Raw genomic sequence first — 12,410 nt, 5'->3', positions numbered from 1 at the left:
GAATAGCAATTAAATTAGATAACAAATGAGAACAAGTTAAAACTATAGCGTTCTGAAAAATTATCTTCCTAACACTGACAGACTTGTTATACATGTGAATTTCTTAGATGACACTGCAAAAACAAATCTTTTGTACTGAATATCAGACTGATCTTCACTTTGTAGAGAAGTAAATTTTGCAGAGGATGGTAAAAGATTACTATTCATTAAGTCAAATACAAACCTAAATGAGTACTTCAGTCCTCTATCTTTATAACTTAACACTCAAAATTTATTAAGGCACAAACATCAGTTAATTCAGTAATAACATCACAAAAAGAGAGTCTATTATTTGTTTCAAATGAAGTCCTCTTAAACCATCTAAGCATTTTTTTCAATTTCATCATTCTTGAATTCACAAATATTTACCGAAGATACACTATGTATCAAGTACTGTGTCAGACATGGTATTTTGAACATATCAAATACCATTTTACGTTAAAAAATCTTTTTCATTCTTCTTCCTTTACAAAACTCAATTTTAAAAAAGTTCTTTCAACCTTATTTATAGAATTAACTTCATATGACTCTGAATAACCAATCAGTAAGTTTTCTACTTCACAAGAGAAAGTTAAAGCCTGATGACATAAGATCATACAAAAATAAAAAATGAATTAACTACCAATGTTTGCAATTCTAATATAACAAAAATAATTTGGGGGGCTTCCCAGGTGATGCCAATGGAAAAGAACCCACCTGCCAATGAGAGAGGCGTAAGAGACGCAGGTTCAATCCCTGGGTCAGGAAGATCCCCTGAAGGAGGGCCTGGCAACCCACTCCAGTATTCTTGCCTGGAGAATCCAGGACAGAGGAGCCTGGAGGGCTCCTGTCCACGGGGTCGCAAAGAGTGGAACACGGCGGAAGTGACTTCACACACATGCATGCATTCTTCCTATACATATATTAATAACATAACATACAGTTTATATAAGGAAGTTTATCCTAAAGCATGGATTTCCACTAGAAGCCAGCATCATCTTTGATAGTTTCTAATTCTCCAACTCTCTTTAAGAACTCTTATTTACAACTTTGAGTTTCAGTTTTACAAGTTTCTTTTACTCACTGTTGATATCTACCTGTGCAGAAATATCTCCACCTACTGGCAAGAGATGAAACTACAGGCAATTTTTGAAAGTACTAGCAAAAAGTTATTGAAGATGTGGATAGAACCAGTTCTCCCATCTCCAAAACCCTAAGCCATTCAAATTATTCTCCCAAGCTCCTTTACTTCTTTAATGTTGTACTTGCTCCTATAAAACAGCATATAATTTGTTATGACTATTTAAAACACTATCTTTGCACACAGTATATATAAAAAATAGATAAACAGAAAGAACCTACTGTATAGCACGGGAACTCTACTCAATACTCTGTAATGACCTAAATGGGAAAAGAATCTTAAAAAAAGGGGATATATGTATACATATAAATGATTCACTTTGCTGTACTGCAGAAACTAACACAATACTGTAAATCAACTGTACTCCAACAAAAATTAATTAAAAACAAAACTCAATCTTTGGATAAAAATGTCAAAATATATTAACATAATACTTGAATACAGCTTGAATAGTATTTTTCACATACATTATTTCTTATCTAGCAGGATCCTAAAATAAATAACACTGTCATTTAAAATGTGTATTTATAACTAAAAAGCAGAGGCACCAAGAGAATAAGAGATTTGCTTAAAGATACAAAGTTTATCAGTGGCATAACTAAGATTTGAACCCAAATTTCCTAGCTCCAAGTTCTATACATTCCACAACATTCCCAACTGCCTCCAACCTTAACAGTAAATAGGTCTACACTGTAGATGTCTGCTTTATGACAGTTTCCAGGAATACACTGTGGTTAAATTAAAAAGTCTGTTCATATTTTAATAAAACTTTCTTCCATATTCAGATGGCCAAGAGGCACATGAAAAGATGCTCAATATCGCTAATTATTAGAGAAATGCAAATCAAAACTACAATGAGATACCACCTCATACCAGTCAGAATCGTCATCATTAAAAACTCTACAAATAACAAATGCTGGAGAGGATGTGGGAAAGAGAATCCTCCTACGCCACTGGTAGGAATGTGAATTGGTACAGTCACTCTGGAAAACAGTATAAAGCTTCCTCAGAAAGCTAAAAATAAAATTACCATATGAGGGCTTCCCTGGTACCTCAGCACTAAAGAATCCGCCTGCCAGTGCAGGAGACACAGGTTCAATCCCTGATCCAGGAAGATCCCACATGCCACAGAGCAACCAAGCCCATGTGCCACAACTATTGAGTCTTTTAAAAACTCAGCACAGCCAATAAATAAGTAAAATTATAGAATTACCGTATGATCCAGCAATCCCATTCTTGGGCATATAACCAGTTACAACCCTAATCCAAAAAGATACACACACTCACTCCAATGTTCATAGCAGTGCTCTTCACAGTAGTCAATACACAGAAATACCCTAAATGTCTATCAACAGATGAATGGATAAAGAAGATGTGGTACACATATACAATGGAATACAACTCGGCCATTAAAATAGAATGAAATAATGCCATTCGCAGCCACATGGATGGACCTAGAGATTACCAGTAAACCAGAAAGACAAATACCATAATGCTCACTTGTGGAATCTAAAATACGACACAAATGAACCTCATTTACCAACCAGAAACAGGCCCACAGCTGCCGGGGGAGGGGGCTGAGGGAGGGAAGGGGTGGGAGGTTGGAGTTAGCAGATGTATGGAATGAATAACAAGGTCCAACTGTATAACACAGAGAACTATACTCTGTATATGACAAGCCATAATGGAAAAGAACAGGGGAAAAAAGAATATATATACACACACACACACAAATATATATATATATATATACAACCGAATCACTTTGCTGTACAGCAGAAATTAACATAACATGATAAATCAACTACACTTCAATAAAAAATTGTTTTTCTTTTGTCTTATAGAAAAATGCTCATAGAATAAGTTTTTTAAAATGTAATTCAACCCACATTTAACAAAACAATTATAATTATATCCTTCTTTTCTATTGCCACATTTTAGGTATGTTTATTTTTTATCCCACCTTTTTCCAAAAATTATTTGTAGAGGCTGGTAGCTGTAAATAGCAAACTTTATTAAGTCATGCTTATTGTTATCCACTTTCATCAGTAAGAGACAAAAATAATAAACTTCTTAAAAGATTTTTAATCAAATTTTAAAAAGAAAAGTGAGCCCAACCCAGGTTTATTCTGATTTCTTATACTTCCGTTCATGGTATTATAGAATTTAAAAAATTAATGTCTGACACATGTCAAGAAACTGATAAGTATTTGTTGACTAAATAAATGAAATAATGGCTCCAGACCATTACAAGATTCTAAATCATTATGGGGTCCTACATTGAAGACTCAATTATGCTTATTAAACTGTTTTCAAGATGTTTCCAAAAAGTTTAATCCATGTGTGATATCAGAAGACTTATATGTTAAAGCTACAGTAATAAGAAAGTGTTAATTATAAACAATAAACTTACAAAGAAAAGAATGCTAAATAAAAGGAACAGAATAGAGTCCAGAAAGAGAACATGTATGTTGTCAACTGATTTTTAGCAAGGTGCCAAGACAATTCAATGGAGGAAACAAAAGCATTTTAACAAGTGGTGTGAGGAAAATTGGCCATCCGTGAGAGAAAAGAAAAAGAACCTGATCCTTGCTTATCACAGTTAAATTAACTTTAGGAGGGTCCCAGACCGAAATGTAAGAACTAATATAAATATTGCAGAAGAAAACATAGAAAATCTTTAGAACTGTGGATTAGGAAAAGATTTCTTATATTCGACGTAAAAAGCATGAACCATAAAGAAAAAAACTGATGAATAGGGCTTATTCAAAATTCAAAACTTCTGCTCTTTGAGACACTATTAAGGGGAGGAAAAAGCCACATGCATATTAGCAGAAAATATCTGCAAAACACTTATCTGATAAAGAATCTGTATCCAGAATACAAAAAGAATTCTCAAAACTCAGTAAGAAAACAATCCAATTTTAAAACTATGAGCAAAAGATTTGAAAAGATATTCACCAAAGATACACAGATGACAAGTAAGTCTATTAAAAGATGCCTAACACTGTAGGTCAGTAAAGGAATTAAAACTAAAACTACACTTACGTTATCTCTACACATCAATTAGAATGGTTAAAATCAAAGACTGACAACAGCAAGTGCTAAATAAAGCTCTCTGGCTAGGATCGGGAGCAACTGGAACTCTCAGACGCTTCTGACAGAAAAACAAAAATGGTACAACTTTGAAAAACAGTTTAGCAGTTTGTCGTTTAAGTTAAACACATACTTACCATATGATCCAACGATCCTAAATATTTACCCAAGAGAAATAAAAACATGTTCACAAAGAGAGGTGTACCCAAATTTCCTTTATGATGGCTTTACTTATGATGGCAAAAAACTGGAAACCAATGTCTGGATATTTGTGAACGCATAAATAAAATGGGGTATGCGTGTACAATGCAATATTCTTCTGGAACAAAAGGAACAAACAACTGATACACAACTTGGATGGACCTCAAAAGCACTACACTAAGTGAAAGACGCCTGACTCAGAATACTACATACTGTATTGTCACATTTATATAAAATTCTAGGAAAGACAAAACTACAGCAACAGAAAGGGAATCAGTGGTTGCCAAGGACTGGAGATGGGAGAAGACTGTGAAGAGGCAGGAGGAAACTTTTGGGGAAGGAAAAAACGCAATTTGTGCGATCATCTACATAGGAATTCCTACCTAAAAGCAGTATTTATTTTAAAACTAAGTTTTATGTCTGCTGTGGATTTTTAATAAGAAACCAGACCAAACTGCCAAACTTAAGACACATGAAAGTTCTAAATTCATATCAAATGCAGTTTTTAAAAAGTCAATGCCTTTAGAAGTGATTCTAAAATAAACTGATATAAAATTCTTCACTTTGTTCAATTAATCATATATTAGTCCAAAACTCCAAACGGAAAGAAAAAAAATTTAGTGTTAACACTGAACTGTAAAAAATGCCAAATACTCGGGGCTTCCCTAGTGGTCCAGGGGCTCAGAGTCCACGCTCCCAATGCAGGAGGCCAGTGTTTGATCCTTGGTCAGGGAACCAGATACCACATGTTACAACCAAGACCTGGTGCAACCAAATACATACATTTTTTTAAAAATGGCAAATACTGATATCTGGAAAACTCGCACTAGTGAAATATTAGTAGGCTCAATGTTCAGCAAAGTCGCTCTAGTCAAGCAAAAATAGATATGACTGCAATCCTAAATAGAAACCAATAACTAAGGTTAGAAAATACAATGAATATGTTACAAATATAAATTAGCTGGAATTACATTAAAACATAGAAAGAAAACTATTAAGCTAGTCTAAGCAATATAAACAAAAGTTCAAAGTTTCTAGGTGGAAAAATGAAATACACTTAAATGCCTCCTTTTCCCAAATTAATGAATTCTAATCACAATCAATGAATTTGTTTTTAAATTTAACCATTTAATTGGAGTTAACTTGGAAGAGCAAAAATTTTTCTGGTACAATGAGAATATTAAACTAAATTATAAGCTATAATAATGAAGAGTATGGCACTGAACAAGAGCGCATCCATTGTAACTAACGTATTAACGTAACAAAAAGGTATCACAGCACTATGAAAAGGAAGAACTGGTTAACAAATAATGAGGAGATGACTGAATAGCAATTCGGGGGGCAATGTCTTCCTAAATCATTTTTAAAAACACTAAAATAAAATGTACTTAAATATTTACTAAGCCTCTTGAAGAAAAGGGCTTCCCTAAGTATAAAAGACAGAAAAAACCAAGGGAAAGTTGGACAAATTTGACTCCTTAAGTAACAAATTTATTCAAAATCACTTTTCTTCCAAAAATGATCAAAATTAAAAGTCAAATAACAGACTAGGGGAAATGTCTGTAACAAGTATGACAACAGATTAATACCTTTTTCAATTCTCAAGCAGATCACCCAAGAAAAACACACAGAGCCTAACCAATATCTAGGACAAGACCAAACAAGTCAACAAAGAGAAATATTACTTAACAGAAAAATACTCAACTTTACAAGAAACTGTTAAATACTCTTTGTCATGAAGTTAGCAAACATTTAAAAAAAAAACAAGAGCCAATTCTTATAATAGAAAATTAAGAGGGATACATTTATTCAATGCCGCTCTAAACAGGCACAATTCTTTTAGGAAATAGCCTGAGGAAAAAAAGTCATCAAGAACCTAAAAAGATCCACACCCTTTAATGCAATAGCACTCTATGGAAATATCCTACGAAAACAACCCTTAAAAAAAATATTTTATCTACACCAAAATGTTTACAGCAACTATCTATAGAAATAAAATTTAGAGATAAAAATTAAAACAAGAAAAAAACCTGAACAACGGTGATGGTACAGCATTCTCTTAACTGGTTATCCTAAAATCAGTCTTCACAGTTTCCATTCCAGTCCATCCTTATTGCCTGAAGACTGACGTTTCTAAACACCGAATATACGAAGCTTAAAATCCTTCAATGGTTCCCACCACTGTAAAAAATGTAAAATCGAACTTCTTGGCAAAATTTCTATATAACAAGGTCCTAAAATGGGTTGGTCCAATCTACAGCCTGATCTCTTGCCACTCACACCCAGTGTACTGGTCATAAACAACACATGTAAAAATACACAGAATTACTTCTATGTCTCCAGTATTCGTTCAAAATAAAATGCCAGAAAGCTCTTAATCCATGTTGAAACAGGATTCTGCCTTCACATGAGTTTACAGCATTGACAACACTCACTGAGCATAGATAACTCGAGACAACTCACTGCCTTCTGTGAGTTAGGTCTGATGCTAGAGGTAGAGCCTCTTAGTCACAGAGGAAAGGTCAACACCGGTCAAGGAGAAATTTATGGATAAGGGTTCCTTGAGTTGAGCCTTAAAAGATGAGCAAGGATTTCGAGGGACAAGGGTAAGTCAAAATAAAAGAAACTGTTTTATTTTCCACACAAGATCTTAGAAGTTTGTAACAGGCACTCTAGACAGACAACTTGGGCTCTGACATGTACTTAACCTCTCCAAGTTTCTCCTACCTCTTGGAGTATGAGAATTAAAAGTAATAATAGATGTAAACTTAATATGGTATATGGCACTTAATAAGCATTCAATACATGTCCCTTATACAGAAACACATAACAATGCTGATTACAACAATATATTTCAAAGGTTTAGCATTCTTAGAACAAAGTACCAATAAAAATGAGAGCAAAGAGAAAAAGCTGTAAGAACAGGGCAACATACAGCCAGAATCCAACAGTTCTCCCTACACACTATGATGACATCCTCGTACTACACATCACAACAGCACAATAACATATTCATAATGATTGCTGTTACTGTTCCATCGCTAAGTCATGTCCGACTCTTTTGCAACTCCATGGACTGGAGCCCGCCAGGCTCCTCTGTAGATGGGATTTCCCAGGCAAGAATACCATTTCCTTCCATTTCCTTCTCCAGGGGATTGTCCTGACCCAGGGATTGAACCCACAACTCCTGCATGGCAGGTGGATTCTTTACCACTGAGCCACCTGGGACTGAATCATAAATAAAATATTAAGTTCTGTTAAGGACGGACTACTTGAAGAGTAAGACATAGTACATCTTTGAAAGCCTTCAAAATTGTTGGAAGATACCAAGAATGGCTAAAATAAAGACCTTGCAGGGCTAAAGCATGGACCTTCACTTACCTTGAAAATGGAGTTGTATACTAAATATGCTAAATTATACGCTAAATAAATGTCAGTATGTTGTGATAGTTACAGTTCAATCAACAGGAAAAAAGCAGAATCCATGTTTAAACACACACACACACACATCCACACTTTAGTCACCAATGAAAACCAAACTACATTAAGCACCTTGGCAGTTTCAGTCCCTGCCTGAAGGTTAGACTGGAAGAGATAAACTTAAGAGAAAAGGAAGGAGCTAAGTTACACTGGCTTCATCCTCAGACACCAAGGGGAAAAAAAAATGAATTGGGGACATTCAAATTACTAACACCCATAGAACAGACCATTATGGTGTACAGGCACATTCCCACTTAGGAAACTATGACAATCAAGTTGCAATTTTTAAAATTTTTGAATCAACAAAATATGCAATAAAACAATATTAAGATACCAGCATATGTAAAATCAGACTTTTTTAAAGTTAATATTGCTTTACCTATAGCCAAGGTTATTACTGCTTAGGATTTTATAAATTAATAACAAGGAACAGTGTACAAAAACATTTAAATTACAAACAGGTCTACAATAAATGTTTTGGAGAAGTAATCTGTTATTTCTCCATATCTAAGACTTTTAAATATTTGAAACTATAGTAAACTGCTTTTTCCAGCCTTTGGTTTTCAAAAACAGTAATAATATAAAAAACTACCCTCAATTTTTTTACCTCAAAGAATATCTTCTATCCAAACCATCATAAGAAAGGCCTATGCATAAGTCTAATGTACAAGAATTTACATTTTATAATTTTCTGTATGAATACTAGTTGAAATTGATAGCTTTACCATATAGTCCTTTTTAATGATCAAGTATTAATGTGTCACAAAAAAAAGTAGTAGTTTGATGGACCAAATCAGATCCTAACCACCAATGACCTGAGGAATTTCAAATTTCTTATCAAATTAGCACTGCCTTCTTCACATCAACAAATATCAAACAGTTCGCTAGTTGACTGTAGTCTTAGGAATAACATGTGAAAAAGTATAATATCTGTTGTGTGCAGAGATCTCATGGTTCAAATATTTTTCCTTCAGTTCGTGTGTACATGTGAGAATGTATATATGGGGGGAGGGGTGTGTGTGTGTGTGTGTGTGACAAACACCAAGCAAAAGCTGTTTACATCTTTCAGTAAAGTGGCAGCTCTCCATGAAGGACATAACTGAGTAACTACAATTCATGAAGCACCTTGGAATCAAAGACAGTCTATAAATTTAAAATACTAATATGGTATTAAAACAAAGAACAATTATTTTACATCATCTTACAGTTCAAGTATACTGTAATCCAAATAAAAATTCACTACGGGATTTGCTCCCCCCATTTTTTTTTTTTAAGTAATTTTCCTCTATTATGGAACCCAGATCTAAATGAACTGTTAAACACTTAAGTATAAAGGTATGCCAAACATTTCTTAAGGTCTTAACAAAGAATCAACCTTTTTTTTTTTTTTTTAAACAAAATGAGGCCTAGGTTAAATATTTTATTTGGCTTCTCAAGATGGACTGAAAAGTTGGGCACCAGCTCCAGACCAATTCCTGGACGCACATCAAACACAGCCCTGTCATTTATCCAGTCAGTCAAAACAATCTTTTCCATCTAACTCTTTAATGTTTATGTCCTAAAAAGCTGCTAATTGAATCCAGCTCTTAAAATCTATTTGTTAAAATCTATACCATCTAATTTGTAAGTGGACAAAAATGAAAAAATACATATTAACCTTCCTGGCAAAACAGAAGGGACTCTACCATTCGTAACCAAAAAGAAGGCGAAATTCTTAATATTTAAATAGTTTTCTCTTAAAATATGACAGAGACAAATTCCCAATGGTTTTAAGAAACTGAGAGTATCTAAAACTGTTTTTACAATTAAGGGGACAAAGTGTATTTAAAATTCCTCAGAAAAATCTAAAAATACAAAATTACTCTATAGATTTAGCCCAGTATTCCCTATCCCTCCAAAAAATAAGTGTAATCTTTTCTCCTGACTTTACTCATGAATTTTATAATGTATCATATGCAGGAAGAAAACCACAGATAAACACTTTAAGATCTGAATTACACTAAAAACCTCAAACTCATTTTATCTGCAGAAAGTCAAAAGCCCTGTTTTCTCCCTCATGCTCTCATCGTGTATATAACCTAGAAGGAATTAAGTGGCCAGGAGCCTATTTCTGATGCCTTTTGCACACCTGGAATCACAGGTTCTTTCCATGATCACTGACACAGGATTGACTCCACAGAGGAACAGCAGTAGATAAACTCTAAAACAACAAAGATCCCTTATAAAGGTTTCCATTGATTCATTAAGAAAATAAGGAAACTGAATGGGGGGAAGTAAGGGAGACAGGCATCCCCCAATCCAGGTTTTCCATTAAGAACCACTCAGTTAATGATTCTTTGCAATATTCCCTAGAGAAAGTAAAACTGTCATGAAAAGTAATATATTTTAAAAATTGCAGCCAACATACAGTCAGGCTAAATTCTCGAATACCTAATTCACTGCAAGTTTTTATCTCGAAAGTTCAGCCAGTGGACTGGGATGTGACATACAAGCATTCAATTACAAAATTAGTCCGTATAAATCTCAAAGTCTAGTGGAGACAAACATAATTACAGTTTATTCTTACACACGCACCCACATACACACAGATTCTCTAAGTCATCTTTCTCATCACACATCCGAATATCAACGTGCACAATTTATTAACAGCAAATAATGAAGCCAGAATTACAATGGTTTCATTTACACGTATCAAACTCCAAGTAATTTTTCCCTAAAATGGGGTAACACGACCATGTAAGAATATACAAAACGTACTTGTAACATTAAAGATGTAACACACTTGGGATCATAAACACTTCGTAAGAAAAGTCTGCTATCCAGCAACCCCTCCAGACATTCTTTTCCATTTAGAAAAAGGAAGGGGAGGAGAATGGGGAGAGAGAAAAACTTTGCTTCAAAGTCCTTCTGAGCACAAACTTAGAAAGGGACTCAGAAAAAGTGTGTTTTTAAAGCAGGTTAGAAGTGAGACACAAGTTCTGCGGCCTACAAGGAACAACCCCAAACATATTACCCTACAATCAAACACTTCCAAAACACAGAGGGTACAACGAGCCCGAGTCGTCGGATCAGGCAGACACACCGGAAAAGTCAACCTCGGTCTCCTTCCCTCTAAAGTCGTGCGTTTCAGGTGTGTGGCACCGGCTGCTGCGCCTGGCAGCCGAGAGGGAAGGTTTTGCACGCGGGCATAAGTGGGCGAACAAGTTAACAACCGGGGAACACACACACACACACACCCTCCCGTTAAGCGCTCCATCTTTAAGGAGTGTTTACTGCGCGCAGTCAGCAGCCGGATTCAATAATCCCCGCCACAGGAGCTCCTCATCCCCTCCACGACCCCACCTGGGCAGCAGCCCAAGGGCTGCTCCCCGACGCCCCGGGAGAGAGTCGTGCTTCTCGGCCAAGGCTTTTCGACCTCAAATCCGCCTGGAATTCCAACGGGGGGACCCCCCCAACAACAACAAAAGACCCCCGACTCACCCTTGGCTTTTCTAAGAATTTCCCAACGAGGGAGAGTGGTTTTGCAATTACTCTCCCTGAACTAGGCCTTCCCACGTCCCCGACCTCCCACTCACCATTGATCGCGACCCTGGCCCTTCTCAAGGCCACAGGCACCCCCCGCCGGCTCGCCCACCCCGCGGCCGCCCGGGCCTGGCTCCGGCCGCCCGCCCAACCCCCTCACCTGTCAGGCGCAGCTTGACGGGCCCGTTCCTCCGGCCCCCGGGGTTAGACATGTCCCCGGCGGCGGGGGCGGCGGCGGGGCTGCGGCCGCGGCGCGGGGCCCGGGGCCGGCGGGCGGCGGGCGGGGCGGGGGCGACGGCGAGGCGCGGCGCAGTCACCACAGCGGCCGGGGCTGGGGCCCGAGCAGCCGGCGCCGCGGCCGCCACGGCCGGAGGGTCCCGGATGTGCCGAGCGTCGTCGCCATGAGCCGCGGAGGGAGCGGGACGCCGAGCTCCCCCCTCCTCCCACTTCTCTTTCCTTGGCCCGGGCCGCACAACAAAGCGGCAGCCGCGGCCGGCCGCGCCGCCTCCGCCCGCGCCCCCGCCGCCTCCACGCAGCCTCCTCTGCCTTTCCCTCTTCTCGGCTCGGTGAGGCCCAGGAGCCGACGGGGCCGGGCGGTTGAGGCGGGCGGTGCTCGGCGGCGCCGGAGCAGGATTCTGGGCTCGGTCGCTTCCTCCTCCACCCGCCCTCTTGTCTGAGGAAACCCGGTCCTGGGGCCGCCGCCGCCACTCAGCGGCTCCGGGGGGCGGGGTGGAGACGGGGGCGGGGTCGATGGTGCGGGGCGGGGCCGGGGGCGGGGCCTGGGTGGCCGCGCGCGGAGCACCCGGGGGGCGGAGGCGCCAGGCCTGGCTTCGGCCTGGGCGCGGCGGTCAGGGCTGATGAGCCCTGCTGTCCCACGCAGAACTTGAGGAAGGAGCGGGCAAAGGATCCGGGTGGCGGCGCCGACCTCTGTGGTGCCAGGAGGGCCTGGAGT

General features: G+C 38.5%; 1 protein-coding gene across 1 annotated transcript in view; it reads right to left on the bottom strand.

The window, feature by feature from the left end:
* SMURF2 (SMAD specific E3 ubiquitin protein ligase 2) overlaps positions 1–12,163 on the bottom strand; it is a 114,301-nt gene extending 102,138 nt beyond the window's left edge. The window contains exon 1 of the mRNA XM_086356919.1: positions 11,619–12,163. Within this exon, the coding sequence (XP_086213045.1) occupies positions 11,619–11,670 (52 nt within the window). The 5' untranslated portion in view covers positions 11,671–12,163. The remainder of the gene's footprint in view (positions 1–11,618) is intronic.
* Positions 12,164–12,410: the final 247 nt, after the last annotated feature.

Source organism: Bos grunniens, chromosome 19, assembly GCF_055505025.1.
Source record: "Bos grunniens cultivar Pamir isolate PY7600 chromosome 19, Bosgru_T2T1.0, whole genome shotgun sequence".
Lineage (NCBI taxonomy): Eukaryota > Metazoa > Chordata > Mammalia > Artiodactyla > Bovidae > Bos > Bos grunniens.
Note: the sequence above shows the minus strand (reverse complement) of the source record. Positions and strands in the feature narration are given on the sequence as shown.